At 40.8% G+C, this 16,896-nt stretch overlaps 1 protein-coding gene across 3 annotated transcripts in view; it reads left to right on the top strand.

Annotated features, from left to right (window-relative positions):
- Nucleotides 1–16,273, top strand: part of SENP5 (SUMO specific peptidase 5) — a 66,793-nt gene extending 50,520 nt beyond the window's left edge. Inside the window, exons 7-10 of one of the 3 annotated variants that reach the window (XM_003806419.5) lie at nucleotides 4,954–5,091; nucleotides 9,345–9,428; nucleotides 11,184–11,234; nucleotides 12,368–16,273. In XM_003806419.5, the coding sequence (XP_003806467.2) occupies nucleotides 4,954–5,091; nucleotides 9,345–9,428; nucleotides 11,184–11,234; nucleotides 12,368–12,478 (384 nt within the window). In that variant the 3' untranslated portion in view covers nucleotides 12,479–16,273. The remainder of the gene's footprint in view (nucleotides 1–4,953; nucleotides 5,092–9,344; nucleotides 9,429–11,183; nucleotides 11,235–12,367) is intronic. The other 2 variants (XM_024928402.4, XM_008953528.4) reach the window with 2 other exon arrangements.
- The last annotated feature ends 623 nt before the right edge of the window (nucleotides 16,274–16,896 follow it).

The raw sequence follows: 16,896 nt of genomic DNA on the forward strand, positions 1-16,896 counted from the left end.
AATCTACAACAGGTATACAAAAAATGAAAAGCAAGAAATAAAAATATACTACCAGAGAAAATCATTTCAACACAAAGAAGGAAGGGAGGAAGGGAAGACCATAAAACAAGTAGAAAGCAGATAACAAAATGGCAGTAGGAAGTCTTTACGTATCAATAATAACATTGAATGTAAATGGACTAAAGTCTCTAATCAAAAGACATAGATTGGCTGAATGGAAAGAAAAATAAGTCCCAACTTTATGCTGCCTACAAGAAACTCACTTCACCTATAAAGATATACACAGACTGAAAGGGCTGGAAAAACCAGACCTCCTCTTTTTCCATACAAACAGAAGCCAAAAAAAGAGAGCAGAGTAGCTATACTTAATGTCAGGTAAAATAGGTATTAAGATAAAAATTATTAAAAAGAAACAAAGAAGGTCATTATATAATGATAAAAAGGTCAGACAATATAAAAATTATGTATGTGCATATCTATCTATCTATCTATCTATCTATCTATCTATCTATCTATCTATCTATCTACATACCTAACACTGGAGCATCCAGATATATAAAGCAAATATTATCTGAGCTAAAGAGAGATACCATCACAAAGAAGGCAAGAAAACAAACAAAAACACACAAAAAAGAAAAAGAGCCAGAGAGAGAGAGACTCAACAATGCAATAATAGCTAGAGACCTCAACACCCCACTTTCATCATTGGACTCAAAATCAACAAAGGGCCAGGTGCAGTGGCTTACGCCTGTAATCCTATCAGTTTGGGAGACTGAAGTGGGTGGATTACTTGAGGTCAGGAGTTCAAGACTGGCCTGGCCAACTTGGTGAAGCCCTGTCTCCACTAAAAATACAAAGATTAGCCAGGGGTGGTGGCAGGCACCTGTAGTCCTAGCTATTCGGGAGGCTCAGGCAGAAGAATCGCTTGAACCCTAGCAGCGAAGGTTTTGGTGAGCCAAGATTGCACCACTGCACTCCAGCCTGGGCTACAGAGTGAGACTCCATCTCAAAACAAACAAACAAACAAATCAACAAAGAAACGTGACCAGCCAGGGGCGGTGGCTCATGCCTGTAATCCCAGCACTTTGGGAGGCTGAGGTGGGCTGATCACATGAGGTCAGGTGTTCAAGACCAGCCTGACCAACATGGAGCAACCCCGTGTCTACTAAAAATACAAAATTAGCTGAGTGTGGTGGAGCATGCCTGCAATACCAGCTACTTGGGAGGCTGAGGCAGGAAAATCACTTGAACCCAGGAGGCGGAGGTTGCAGTGAGCTGAGATTGTGCCATTCCACTGCAGCCTGGGCAACAAGAGCAAAACTTCATCTCAAAAAAAAAAAAAAAGGGAGGGATCAAGATTTTTTTTTTCTTAGTATACTTTTCTTTTCCAATTTAATTGCCTTGGCACCATTATAGAAAGTCAACTGATCATATATGTGTAGGTCTACTTCTGGATATTCTGTTCTCTTACACTGATGCCTATTTTTTATGTTAACACTACACAATATTACTGTGTCTTCATAGTGTGTCTCAAAATCACTGTGAGTCTGCCAGCTTTATCCTTTTTACAGATTGTTTTGGCAATTCTGAGTCCTTTGCATTTTCATATAAACTTTAAAATTAGTTTGTCAAACTCTGTTGTTTAGTAAGCATGCTGGAATGATTGGGATTGTGTTTATACATTAGTTTGGGGAGAATGGACATCTAATAATATTAAGCCTTTCAGTGTATGAACATGGTATATATCTTTGCATTTATTTTTTCTCAGTATTATCTGTAATTTTTAGTGTATACATCTTACATATACCTTCTTGTTAAATGTATCCTTAAGTATTTCATGTTTCTGAATTGGCTATGAACAGAATTTTAAAAAATATTATCCTCTAGTTGTTTGTATATAGAAATACAGTTGATTTCTGTATTTTGACTTTGTATCCTCTGACCTTACCAAAGTCATTTATTACTTCTAGGAGCTTTTTTGTATATTCTGTGAAATTTTCATAGACACTTATAAGTAGTGACAGTTTTATTTCATTCTTTGCAATCTGTATGCCATTTTTTCCTTGCCTTACTGCACTGGCTAAGACTGGCTGCAGTGTTGAATAGAAGTAATGAGAGAGGACATCTTTCCCTAGTTCTTAGTCTTGGAAAGCATTCAGTTTTTCACTACTGTGTATGGTGTCAGCTGTAGGCTTTCCTACTATTCCTATTTTCCTTAGAGTTTTTAATCATAAGTAAATACTGAATTTCATCAAATGCTTTTCCTGCATCTAAGCAGATGAACCTATGGTTTTTCTTCTTTATTCTGCGAATGGGACCCAAACTGAAGGAGCAGCACCTTTCCTGAGACATGGCAGTCTCACATGGTAGCTCTGAAAGTTTCAATCTGATCATGACATAACTTCACTTCTGCTTATTACATCCTTTTGATTAAAGCAAATCACATGACAGGACTACAATTCTCTCTTTGGGAGGGCAGAGAAGTCACATGGCAATGGGCAGGTCTGTATAATCTTCTCACAGGGAGGGCAACAAATAATTGGGGTCAGTGATACAATCTGTCATGCACATTGTTCTTAATTATGTGTACAGGTTAAATATCCCTTATCCAAAATGCTTGGGACTAGAAGTGTTTTGGACTTTGGACTCTTTCAGATTTTGTAATATTTGCATATATATAATGAGGTATTTTGGGGGTAGAACCAAAGTCTAAACACAGAATTCACTTATGTTTCATATTCACCTTAGATGCATGCCCTAAAGGTAATTTACAATATTCTTAGTAATTTTGTATATGCAACAGTTTATGTACTTTGACCCATCAGAAAGTAAAAATGTCACTACCTTAGCCACCCCTGTGGACAGTCTGTGGTATCATGTCAGCACTCAAAAAGTTCCAGATTTTGGAGGATTTCAGGTTTTTGGGTTAGGGATACTCAGCCTGTATAAAGCTCTATGTATGTCTATGTTAATGTGTTAGAAGAAGAAAATGATTTGGAAAGATAGGTGAAGTGTATCTTTTTCTGTATTTTCTAATTTTTATACAAAAATCTATTTTACAATGTAGAAAACATTACTTTTTGAGAAGAATATACATCTGGTTTTATTTACTACTGTATTTTAAATATGATTCCTTGTTTTAGATACTCGGAATTAAAAAAAAATGGATACTCAGAATTTTTAATCTGGAAAGGAACAATGTTTATTATTTTCACTATTTCCTTCTACCCACCTCACTCCCCCAGGTTTATGGATGCAGAAACTGAAAAGCTTAAGTGATTTTGCTCCAAGGTCATGAAGACTTACAGAAGATTCATTTAGAGCAGGACACTATTTGAGTATCAGAAAGCGAGAAGGAAATCTTGGGAAATTAGTTTCAGAGAATATGAGGTAGTTTAAAATGTTTTAACCCAAGTAATCACCAAATTATGCTAAAAAATACCTGAGAACGGAAATTGATTCACTCTTTTACAAATGTATGTGGAGCACTTACTGCTTTATCACCCACTCTACAACTGGAATTTTGAGTGGAATAGCAAGCATTTCTAGATTGTAAAGGGATATATATTATGATATAAGGGATGTGTTAGGATTGTAAAGGATGCATAAGGTATTATCAAAGATGTTTTTCTCAATTTTGACATTTGAGAGACCCAAGCAAGTAATCATAATAATAACTAAGATATTTGGCTACTTATAATGTGCTAAACAGAGTTGTATGCATTTTACACATATTCTTTTATTACTCTTAAAAATTTCATAAGGTAGGTACTATTTTCTATCCATTTTATTAGTTGAGGAAATCAAGGTGCAAAGAAGCTAAGGAAATTACCAAAGTCATGTGACCAATACGTGGAAGAGCCACAATTTGAACTTGAGCAGACTTGCTTCGGAGCCCATGATCTTAACTGCTGCTTATATCATGTCTGTTGAACGAGTCTAACTTGAGCAGACTTGCTTCGGAGCCCATGATCTTAACTGCTGCTTACACCATGTCTGTAGATGCAGTTTCAGGGTCTCACTCCGTCGCCCAGGCTGGAATGCAGAGGTGTGATCATGGCTCACTGCAGCCTCGACCTCCTGGGCTCAGTGATCCTGCTGCTTCAGCCTCCCAAGTAGCTGGGACTGCAGGCGTGCACCACCACACCTGGCTGATTTTTTATTTATTTATTTTTCTTGAGACAAGGTCTGGCGCTGTCACCCAGGCTGGAATGCAGTGGTGCAATCTCTGCTCAGTGCAACCTCCGCCTCCCAGGCTCAAGCCATCCTTTGAACCTCAGCCTACCAAGTAACTGCGACTACCGGTGCACACCACCACGCCCGGTTAGTTTTTGTATTTTTTTGTAGATACAGTGTTTTGCCATGTCACCCAGGCTGGTCTTGAACTCTTGAGCTCAAACCATCTGTTGGCCTCTCAAAGTGCTGGGATTACAGGCGTGAGCCACTGAGCCCGGCCTGATTTTTTATTTTTTTGTAGAGACAGAGTCTCATTATGTTGCCCAGGCTGGTCTCAAACTCCTGGGCTCAAGCAGTTGTTCCACCTCAACCTCCCAATGTACTGGGATTACAGGTGTGAGCCACCGTGCCTGGCCCCTTATACCATTTTCTAATACTATGATTCCTTTCTAAACAAGAGTTGAATCCAGGTTAAATATGTATATGAGAAAATGAGGTAAACAAGGAGCCAAGTCTTCAGGCACTTGACACACAGGTTTAGTAGATTAACTGGAAAACTGTACTTTGTGTATCTTTATTTTTGTATTATTGTTGTGTATTATAGCTTAATAGTTACAAGCATGGGCTTAGAGTAAGACCTGGGTTCAAATTCTGGTTCATTGCTTCCTACTTTTTTGCCCTTGTGCAGGTCAAAGGTCAGCAAATGGAAGCTGCTGGTTTTTGGTGGTTTGGATAGCCTGTGGTGATGGCTGCATTTCTTTCTCTTTTCTTGATCAGGTGGATTTGTTTAAAAAGAGCCTTCTGTTGATTCCTATTCACCTGGAAGTCCACTGGTCTCTCATTACTGTGACACTCTCTAATCGAATTATTTCATTTTATGATTCCCAAGGCATTCATTTTAAGTTTTGTGTAGAGGTAAGTTAATATACTGCCTATTTTTTCATTTATTTTGTAATTGGCCAAATAGAATCTTAGCTCTAGATAGAACAGCAGCAGTCAAAACCATATAAACAGTTTATGTCATGAAAATCCTCTAAAATGTTAGCTGAGAAAAGGACTAGAAGAGGAATCTCTGGCTGAGGAGAGGATCTGTCTAGGATCCAGATCCCCCTCTGAGATACTCCACTTGGATTTTCTCTGCTTTTCCCTTAAAACTACATCTTGAATGTGGTTAGAAATTGTTTTTCTTTGATCATCTTAGAGCTAAAATTGGCTTGTATCTGCAAAATGACTCCTGTAGAATAAACTATAACCTAACGGAATCAATTGACAAAATATTAGTGTTCAGCTAATAAACAGATGGTGGGATACAAAATCAAGAAAAATGAGTAGGTTTCCGGATTTTCCTGCACTACCAAGAACCAGTAAGAAAATGTAACTGGGAATAAGATTCCATTTATAAAAGAAACAAAACATAAATAACCCAGGAATATGCCCTAGGAAGAAATGTGGAAATTCTTTATGATGAAAACTCCTAAAGCTTTAAGTACTTAAAAGAAATCTGTACAAAACTGTAAAAGTATTTGAATGAAATATGGAGAATGTTATGTTCACAGAGTGGGGAAGGACTTCTTAACATGGAAGCAAAGAAAAGACATAAGGAACAATTGGGTAAATTTAACCACCTGATAATTTAAAACTCCTGTATATCGTGAAGTTAAAGGACAGGCAACAGACTTGGAGAAAATATGTAGGATGCAAATAACAGACAATAACTATCCAGAATACGTGGAAAACTCCTACAAATGACTAAGGGGAGGATAAAAGGACGTAATAGAAATGGACAAAGGCTAATTTAGTAAATTTTAGGAAAAATGCAAATGACCATTTAAAAACACAGAGAGAGGTGTTCAGCCTCACCAGAAATAAAAGAAATGCAAATGAAAACTACATCAGTTAAATTTTTTGCCCATTATGTTAGAAAAAGCGATGCTATTCAAGTGTCTATGTAAGTGTAAGGAAATAGGCATTCTCATATTTTCTGGTGGAGTGTATAAATTGGTACAGCCGCTTGGGGATAGTTGCAGTTCTCATCAGTTCTAAGTGCTTTGTAAATTAAAAAGATACGAATTCTGTTGCATATCAGTTCCATTTCTTGTTATCTACTCCATAAAAATGCTTGTATATGCACACAAGGATGGGGCATGTGCGAGGATGTTCATGGCAGCATTATTTATAATAGTGCAAAATAAAACAACCCAAATTTAGCTCTAGCAAGAGAATAGCTAAATACACTATGGTACGGTATACCCATACTATTAAACTGACCATAGTAGTTAAATTGAATATAGTAGACCTTCAAGTCCTCGAATGGAAAGATGTCCAAGGCATAGAGCTTTAAAAAGCCAGTTGTGGAATGATACGGTATAGTACACAAATACATGCAGGTGTATGTGTAGACACATATATACATACATATTTGTAAGTAAAAAGATGGGATCTTACCATTTTTTATATCAATGATTATTACCTTTGGGTAAGTGTAGAAAAGCAGGACTAATAGTTAAAGAGGATTTGGCCTCATTTTGCGTTTTTTTTTTTTACAAGGAGAATATTTTCTTGTATTATTTGTTTAATTAACATTTAATTTAAAAATTAAGTATAACGCAAACTATGAGGAAAATCAAGTTTTCGAAATCCACATTTTCATTTCCAAGAAATCCAGGAAAAAAAATACCCCAAAAACAAGAAGCCTTGTGGGCCCAGAGTTCTCACAATACCAGATGTGAGCGTCTTTTCCAGTTCCCTTCCCCTAATTCCTTGCCTTTCTCTCAACCAACATATTCCCATACCTGCCAGAGCCTGTCTATATTGTCTCTTTCCTAGACAGACCCGCAAAGGTATAAACAAAAGTGCAGCCATATCAGTGCCTTTAAGACTCAGATTCTGACAGGCAGAGGAGAGCAGAGGTGTTGGGAAAACTGTTTCATGTAGGAACTATTTACTGTGCCTTTTGCTTTGTGCCAGGCACTGATGCTAGGGAGTCAGGTAGGGGCCAGAGAAACATTCGCCTTCATGGAGTGAATGATGGTTAAACAGGATTTTGTTTGTAAAACATGCAGTTGGGTTTAAGTCGATTTTGAATCATTAGGGCCTGGTTCTGCACAGTAATAAAAATTCATCTTCTGAATTTTTGCCCAAGCCCTCCTGCAGAGTTCTTACCTTTTCAGCAAAATTACAATTGGCCTAATAATTTTGCACATTTGCAAAAAGACCCTAAGAACAGACTCCTTTTAGGTGATAGCTAGAAGTCATTTAGAGCCAAATACAGTTCAGTCATCTGGCCAGGTGGGGTCAAGCTGTTTTTAGTTTTAAGAGGATGTAGGGGTTGTAGAAGTGGCTCTTAACTAAGGGGCCTGTATTTCCAAAGAATTGACGAAAAGTGTTTTAAACAGTCACCACATAAATGTGTAGATTCCATGACAGCAGAGACTACAAGAGCTTTATTCACTAGTGTCCCCAGCACTTGAACCATTAGAGATGCTCAGTACATTTTGAGTGCCGGTGACCATTTTTAAGGACAAATCCTTTTTGCCTGTATTTTACTTAAGAATTTACATATACTGGCCGGGCAGGGTGGCTCACGCCTGTGATCCCAGCACTTTGGGAGGCTGAGGCGGGCGGATCAGAAGGTCAAGAGATAGAGACCAGCCTGGCCAACATGGTGAAACCCCGTCTCTATTAAAAATACGAAAATTAGCTGGGCATGGTGGTGCACGCCTGTAGTCCCAGCTACTCGGGAGGCTGAGGCAGGAGAATCGCTTGAACCTGGGAGGTGGAGGTTGCAGCAAGCCGAGATCGCACCACTACACTCTAGCCTGGGTAACAGAGCAAGACTCCGTCTCAAAAAAAAAAAAAAAAAGAATTTATATATACTGCTTATTCTGAGAACTTGAAGTTACTTCTTTAGAGGGAGCAGTGCAACATGCTGTCATACTTTGTTGGATATTAAGAATTTGCTTTCATCATGTTTTTTCTTCTGAAGAGGTGGCTTCCAGTCCACCTTTTTTTTTTTTTTTTTTTTTTGAGTCAGAGTCTCACTCTGTCCCCTGGGTTGGAGTGCAGTGGCCCAGTCTTGGCTCATGGCAACCTCCGCCTCCTGGGTTCAAGCGAGTCTCGTGTCTCAGCCTCTGGAGTAGCTGGGATTACAGGTGTGCACCACCACACCTGGCTAATTTTTGTATTTTTAGTAGAAATGGGGTTTCACCATGTTGGTCAGGCTGATCTTGAACTCCTGACCTCACCTCATGTGATCCACCTGCCTCAGCCACCCAAAGTGCTGGGATTACAGGTGTGAGCCACCGCGTCTGGCCCTGGTCCACTTTTGTTGGGGGGTGGGGTGGGTTATTCACATAACCTCTGACTTCACTCTTGATGTGGAGAGAGACGCACAGAGGTTGAGAGCACTGGGGACATTTTGAAACTCCAGCAGGCTTCATCTTGGTAGATATTTCAACAGTGGACTTGAGCATATTTAGTATTCAGAATGAATTTTAGTATTACTTTCCAGAAGCTGAATGTTAACCTTTTCTGCAGCCCTCAAAAATAAGGAGTGTATCAGAATATCTAAGGCTGGAATGTTTTTCATTTAGTTTTAGTTATTAATGATGTCTGCCATGGGTTCCTTTCCTCTGTTGAGCATGGGCAATGATGAAGACTTTCTTTTTGACTTGCCAGTATGTAAGTTTCAAATGCAGCAAGCTGACTTACTGCTGGGAAGGGCTGGCTAACCATCTCATAAAACGTTCTGATTACACAAATGCCAGCGTCCACAGTCTTGATGCATACGTTGAATACAGAAGGTCTGACTCCCCCTTAACAATATGAAATGAAGAGTCTGAAATAAAGTCCCGGCTTTAGCTGGGAGCGGTGGTGTACACCTATAGTCCCAGCTACTTGGAAGGCTGAGGTAGGAGGATCTCTGGAGCCTAGGAGTTCAAGGCTGCAGTGAGCTATGATCACGCCATTGTACTCCAGCCTGGGTGACAGAGCAAGATCCTCTCTCTTAAAAAAAAAAAAAAAAAAAAATTTGTTCCAGCTTCTTAATGCATATTCTGCCCAGTTATGGGGCCACAGCCTCCTCCTTTCCTTCTGTCTGCTATGGGCATGTTCCATTTTTCACCAACTGATGGAACACAGCATCTGTGTTGTGGTTTCTTTTTAACCAGAATATAAGAAAGTATTTGCTGACTGAAGCCAGAGAAAAAAATAGACCTGAATTTCTTCAGGGTTGGCAGACTGCTGTTACGAAGGTAAGTATGTGATAACAATGAAACCCAGGCATGTCCAGGGGATGGAATTATCTAAGGGTGGGTGCCTTTAAGAGCATTTGAAGACTAGTGACAGAGATACCAAGGAGAGCCTGGAGGCTCCAGGGAGGCAGCTGAGAATAAACTTCAGTTGAGTATTCATCATCGCTGCTCAGTTGCCCAGTGCTTCCTGGGAGCAAATCACTTCAGTCATTTCCTCCCTGAGGAAGTTGCTAATGATGTGTTTGCTCTTCTGGGGAAAAAAAAAAATCTTTTTTGGGTGGCACGTGCCTCTTGCATCATGGCTCTTATTTCCAGATGACCCATATAGACCCAGAGAAATGCTGAAATGACTATTTGGATCCACTGAGGGGGAGAAAGTGCATTGGGCTACTTGCCAGGCATATGGGGAAGATAGTAGCCCAAGCGCTTCAGTCCCACCACTGTCTGGATGCAGCACCATGCTTGGCCCATGACATTCAAACTGTGGGGCAGAGTGCCCAGGCACAGCCGCTCATTCCTGTCGTAAATACCAGTGTCTTCCATTGCTGGTGGGCTGTGTTGTTTCCAGTGTTTTTGTGTATTAGATCTCATTTGATCCTTATAACCTGTGAGGTAGGCAGGTCATTTAGGGATAAGCATCGTCTTTATTTTGTAAATGAGAAAACTGAAGCCCAGGTGTGATTTTCCCCAAAGGACATCAAAACTATTGATACAGAGTCAGGTCCTTGAACACAGGTCTGTCTGGATCATTGACACGATGTTATAGGCAGGATCTTGAAACAAACCTTCAACCCAAACCCAAAGAGACAAGATTTATTAGTTCACCCTTGAACCGAACCAAATGCTAAATTTTAAAATTAAGCTTAAGTTTTGTGTTTTGAATAACCTAGTATACCAGTTCAAACCAGAACTAGTAAATTTCCTGAATTTACCCAACTAAAAAATCTGGGTATTCTAAATTTAGTCAGGATCTTCTGTATTACCGCTTTGGGCAGAATACAGTAACCAGTTCTTTTAAAAACATACTGTTGGCCGGGCACAGTGGCTCACGCCTGTAATCCCAGCACTTCGGGAGGCAAAGGTGCATGGATTGCGTGAGTCTAGGAGTTCAAGACCAGCCTGGGCAACATGGTGAGACCTCATCTCTACAAATAATAAAATTAGCCAGGCTTAGTCCCAGCTACTTGGGATGCTGAGGTGGGAGGATTGCTTGAACTCAGGAGACTGAGATCGTGCCACTGCACTCCAGCCTGGGCGACAGAGTGAGACCCTGTTGCGAAAAACCCAAAACAAAAACCATACTGTTTACCTTCACGATTTCTTTCAAAGAATGGGACAGGGTCATATGATGTGAGATCAGAGGTGAAGACTGCTCAGTGGAGTTGTCAGCATCCTAGCATCCAGAGGCCGGGCCTTTGTTCTCCCAGGCACAATTCCATTTTGACTCCACTGTCAGTGAATTGATAGCAGAGCTCAGTATCCAAATGCAAGTTTTAAAACAGGTTTTTACATTTGATTTCCCATTTCTCATATTTAGGTAAAACATTGTCCTATAAATTGGGGTTGCCACCTGATAGCTCTTTTTATGTGGCCAGGTGCCTCCATAAAATTAGATGCTTGAGATATCAGATATACCAGCTGTCCTGGAGAGAGAAAAGTTTCCTATCTTTTGCGCATTTTTCCATAAAGGAGTTTTTCTTATCTGAAGAGAAGTAATGGATCTTGTTTTAATGACTATTTTGTTTTTCCCTTCAGTGTATTCCACAACAGAAAAACGACAGTGACTGTGGAGTCTTTGTGCTCCAGGTAAAGAAACACTTGCTTTTCGGAACTTACAATGTGTGAATTGAGTCTGTTGGGTTGAGAGGGGAGAGATGGCAGTTCCTGTATGTGTATATGATGCTAGGTACGAGCAACGGAGTACTTTCCCTCCCCTTTATTGCTGAGGAGCAGTAGTTTCTGCATGTTCAGATGTTATCATTAGGAAGAACCACCTTCCAGGGATCAAGAGTGAACTGTGGGTACCATCCATGTCTCACTGGAGGTTATTAGTAAGCCACATTGGAGACTGACTTGAATTTGTCCATATCATAACCATTGGCATTTGCAGAATTAAAAAAAAAAAAAAAAAACCATCGGCAAGCAATCTGCAGGTCTTTGACACAGTGATTAGATTTTAAATAAGGTCCACGTTGAGAAACTGCCATCTCGTGCTGTAGATCTCCTTAGAGATCGAAAAGGGCTATGGAAGAAAATTCAGTTATACATATATTTATGAAGGAAATTACAGAGTATGATGCATGCATTTAGAGATTCGCAAAGATCTTGGAAGACAGGTTCGTTTGTATACCTCATGCGCGTTTGGGGTTTTATAAACAAATTCAAGTTCCCGTTAAGGGCCATGATGGGTCTAGCTGCACTCCAGCAGGTTGCACTTCGGGAGGAATTGAGGCCTTTTCATCAGTTGCTGCTTTTCACAGTATTGGGTCAGGAGGGAGAGGAGATCCCAAGCCATGCACTAGCTTGGTCAGTCACCTATAATTTGGGTAAATGCTTAAAACAGTGTGTTTTTACAGTAGTTTAAACAGACATGAAAATGCTGCCTTAGATCGGGGTCCCAAACCCCTGGGCCACGGACAGATACCGTCCACATTAGGTTCTCATAGGAGCGTGAACCCTGTTGTGAACTGCAGATGCGAGGGATCTAGGTTGCTCACCCCTTATGAGAATCTAACTAATGCCTGATAATTCATCCTGAAACCAACCCCCTCTCCCGCAAGTCTGTGGAAAAATTGCCTTAACACGTAACCAGTCCCTGGTGCCAAAAAGGCTGGGGTCTTCTGCCTTAGACACTATTAGGTCTGCATTTAGTAAAACAGAACGGGCTGGTCCACAACTCCAAGTGCCACTGAAGTGTTTCTGGGACCTTTTTTTTGCAGTACTGCAAGTGCCTCGCCTTAGAGCAGCCTTTCCAGTTTTCACAAGAAGACATGCCCCGAGTGCGGAAGAGGATTTACAAGGAGCTATGTGAGTGCCGGCTCATGGACTGAAACTCAGCAGGGACTCTGGGAAGTCTGACCAAGTTGGAGCAGATGGTTTGTTACTTGAATCTCCAAACACTTAGTTGAATTTTTACAGATATTTCAGATCAGTGGTGTTGGGCCACTATTGTTACCTCAAATTTATTTTTTGCCCTTATTCATTTCTCCAGCTACCATGTACTATTGTTTAATGTTCAGTTTGGTTTCATTTTTAATTTTATGGTTCTGTGCGTCCCCCATATTTAATATTTATTATTCAAACGCATGCATATAGACAGAGCATGCAGTGAAGAGTATTAAAAAAAAAAGCTTAGTAGATTTGGTGCAGCTTTTGAAACTTAGTTAGATGTGAACTGAATACAGGTTTCAAATTTACTCCCAGAACCTAAAAATGCAAGATGTTTTTGATACAACATAACTCTGAGAATAGTAAGTGTTCCCTGGGGCATTAAGGGTAGCTGGGGGTGGTTTTGACAAATCCAGTCCTGTTTTACTTTACCAGCGGCAACTTTCACCAACTTCCCTCTCCAAGTGAGTCTTAGAGAGTGCAGTCCATTCCTTTTGAAGGGTGAGATGGAAGTGGTCGTAAACTGACTGGTGTCTTCTGTTTCTGGAGGCACACTTGTAAGCACAGTGGCTGCTTTGGGAGGAGTAAGGTGTGAGAAAAAGCAACCTTGGAGGCCAGTAACAATGACAGATTTCAATCGTGGTTTTAAGAATTATAATACGTGGCATACATCTCATAAAGGCTTTTGCTGGGATATTGAATTCCCTGAATTTTTCTGTTTTCGACCTGTTAAAAAAATCTTAACATCCATCAAACTAGTGGTCGAACAAATGAGAATGCAGCTGTTCTCAGAGTAATTTTTAAGTTGTCATTTCCCTGTGTTGCCTCCCAATTGGAAGAAGTTAAGGTTTACCAAATGCATTTCTATTTCAAGGGTATCTGAAATTTAAACATTCAAAACTGAAGGCTGACTGACTTGAGATGTTTTGCAGGTGGCTGGAGAGAAGAGGGAAGGTAATAGAGACAACTTAGTCCCATGGGAGTGCAGCAACCGTGTCAGGTTCTTTCTCCTGTCCCATTAGTGACCTCAGTAACATGCAGGGTACGTCTGGCTTCTGCATGGCCAGTGCTGACACTAGCACAGCTCTTCTTCTCCTTCTGTTGAACCTCATCTTCTGAAGAAAGGCCAAGTGGCCCTTGTCCATACACTTAGCTGCATTAGGATGAATATCACGCGTCTCACATCTTTAATCCAGCCTTTTGTGACATGTTGGAAAGATACATGTGAAACCTACCCAGTTACCCTTTCTGAATCGGGCGGAAAACCAACCAATGTATGTATGAGAACCTCAGAAGTCTGAATAGAAAAACAAAGTAAATGGCAGAAGATTCTCGAGTTTATGCCCGCGTAGGTTTGGAGTGTTGAAAAAGCTAAAATGTTTAGTTTCACTTGGCCCTGAGGTATGGTTGAGAAGGCTGACTGCCAGCAGTTGAGGATTGAGTCCGACCATGTTTACATGCAGGGTTCCCAACACCAGTGGTGACACTGGGAAGCAGCCCCAGCACTTTCCTCTCCTGAGTCCTCCAGACTCAAAATCCTTAATGTCAAACCAGGTCAGGGTTTCTTACTGTGTTTCAAGTTGTTAAAAAGACTGAGAGTAGAGGCACTTTATGCTGCTATAGGTGGGGTTCTGTCAGCGTTAGGAAAAAATGACAGTTTAGGGTAAGGAAGATCTCATAATGAGTTTTTCAAACATAATTATGCAAACATGAGATTTTTCAAAACATGCCAGAAATTTGCCTCTGATTTTTTTTTTTTTTTTTTTGGTGGGTGTGCGGTATACCAAAGTAGCCAGTCAGCCAGTCACTGGGCTGTCAGTTCAAAATGTCTTGTACTTCAGAGTGAGGAAGTGTTTCAGTTCCTCAGTGACAGAACCTGGCATGCAGAAGAGACAGAATTGTTCCTGTAAGAAAATCAACGCCGAGAGAGAGAGCTGCCCAAATCCAGTGACTCTTACACTTCCAGTCTCATGCTTCATAGGGCACCTTGAGGTGTGCTGCCCAGTGTGGCTTAGACTAAATGTTGAGTTTGGTTTTTTTTGTTTTGTTTTTTTTGAGTCAGAGTCTCACTGTCCCTCAGGCTGGAGTGCAATGGCGCAATCTTGCCTCACTGCAACCTCCACCTCCCAGGTTCAAGCGATTCTCCTGCCTCAGCCTCCCAAGTAGCTGGGATTACAGGTGTGTGCCACCACGCCCCACCAATTTTTGTACTTTTAGTAGAGACAGGGTTTCGCCATGTTGGCCAGGCTGGTCTTGAACTCCTGACCTCAAGTGATCTGCCCGCCTGGGCCTCCCAAAGTGCTGGGATTACAGGCGTGAGCCACCGTGCCTGGCCAATATTAAGTATTTTAAAAGTCATTTAAAAACATTTGTCATTGATGAAACTTGGTTTCAGCACACGTAATTGCTTTCCCTCTCTTCTTGTGATTAGGTGTAAACCTCTATTTAACTCAAGTCCTAGATTAGAATGTCCTTTGTCCTGATGTTTGCAGTAATTGCTTCCTTGGTTAATAAAGATATTTTTGAAATATACTCTGGACTGTTGGTGAAAGAGGCAGGCATGGCTTTACTGGTACTAGTTTGGCACTGAACTGTTTGGGTGCCCATGAGGTAGGCAGACCTTATGCTTTTTTTTTTTTGAGACGGAGTCTTGCTCTGTTGCCCAGGCTGGAGTGCAGTGATGTGATCTCGGCTCACTGCAACCTGTGCCTCCCAGGTTCAAGCGATTCTCCTGCCTCAGCCTCCCCAATAGCTGGGACTACAGGTGTGCGCCACCACTCCCAGCTAATTTTTTTATTTTTAGTAGAGACAGGGTTTCGCCATGTTGGTCAGGCTGGTCTCGGAACTCCTGACCTCAGGTGATCCACCCGCCTCTGCCTCACAAAGTGCTGGGATTACAGGCATGAGCTACCGTGCCTGGCCTAGACCTTATGCTTTTGAGGTTGACTGCAGGCCTTGTGTTATAACTAAGCGCTACTTTTGACGAGCCTTCAACAAGCTGCCCAGTCCTCTCCTCAGCAGACGCATCAGGTTGTAGTTGCATCTTTACAGTGGTCTTTCCTTTTATTAAATCTATAGCAGTGAATATAGATTTGATTCATCTTTTAGTTACGTTCTCTCAAGAATCCTAATCAACTTTTAGTTAGCCTCTTAAGAAAGGGAAAAAAAGGTGCTGCCAGTCATCCCCAAATTATGTTTTTGGCTGTGCATTCTATTTTCTACATAGCACTGAATCTGAGTAACAGTCATCCTGGATTTATAGTTGGAACAGAACAGTAACAGACCTAACTGGGACTCAGCCAGCACTAGCCTCATCTTAGCTGCCCCTTTTCTCTGCTTTGCAGTTTACTGCTTCCCTGGGCTAGACGTAACGGGGTTCTGGGCAGGTCAGACTCTTCAGCAAGACAGTGTATTAATAGTGTGAATTAGATATACTGATGACCTGCTCTGCCTAGTTAAGAAACTGAATTAATCAGCAGTTACAAAGCACATACTTTGTTATGTGCTAGGCTTTGCCTCCTGGCCTCTAGATAATTAAGACGGCCCAGGGAATACCACCAGAGAAGTGCTAATTGTATTTGGGTGTTACAAAAGCAGACCTAGACAAGCTGTTCACTTAACTGGTACCTGTTGGTCAGAAAAAGAATTTATTTAGAGATTATGATCATGTAAAATTACAGTACTCAACCCTTCTAGCAAAGTATTTTTTTGAAAAATAAACTAAATGCCTTTATAAACTTGTGTTCTCGTCTTGAGTAACATGTACTGTTTGGCGAGGAGTAATTTTTTTCTTGTGACATTCCAGTCACGACAGAGGTCATTTCAGAACAGTGAGCAATGCAGGCCCTAACCAGCTCACCCTCAGAGCAGCAGCACCATCACTCGAATTTTCTACAACGGAAATGTTCTATATCTATCTTCATCTTAGCTTGACTGAGAAACTGAATGTTTAATTCTCACACTTCACTAACATGTATTAATAGTGATGCCTTCATCTGTACGTTTGAATTTTCACTTTTCTCCGATTAAAGTGAGAAACAGGTCAGATGCTATCCATGAGAAATAGGAAAGAATGGTGCAGTAAAGAGACTCACATTTAGTGTTCTCTAGCCCAGGAAACGTAAGATGTTCTTAATCCACCCACAATTTCCCTTCCCTTGCAATCATCCAGAGCATGTTTTTTGGAAAACTAACCTATTCTTCCATCAGTAGAGGTTGCTTGGTGCCTATTTGATCACTTTCACAAGAACATCTGTGCTCTCTTCACACACAGCAATAGTTATTTCCAACTGTCAGTCAATCAAAATGGACACGCAAATTGTCCACAGTATTCATAGAATCCCCCTGGAACTCATTCATG

The sequence above is a fragment of the Pan paniscus genome, chromosome 2 (assembly GCF_029289425.2).
Source record: "Pan paniscus chromosome 2, NHGRI_mPanPan1-v2.0_pri, whole genome shotgun sequence".
Taxonomy (NCBI): Eukaryota; Metazoa; Chordata; class Mammalia; order Primates; family Hominidae; genus Pan; species Pan paniscus.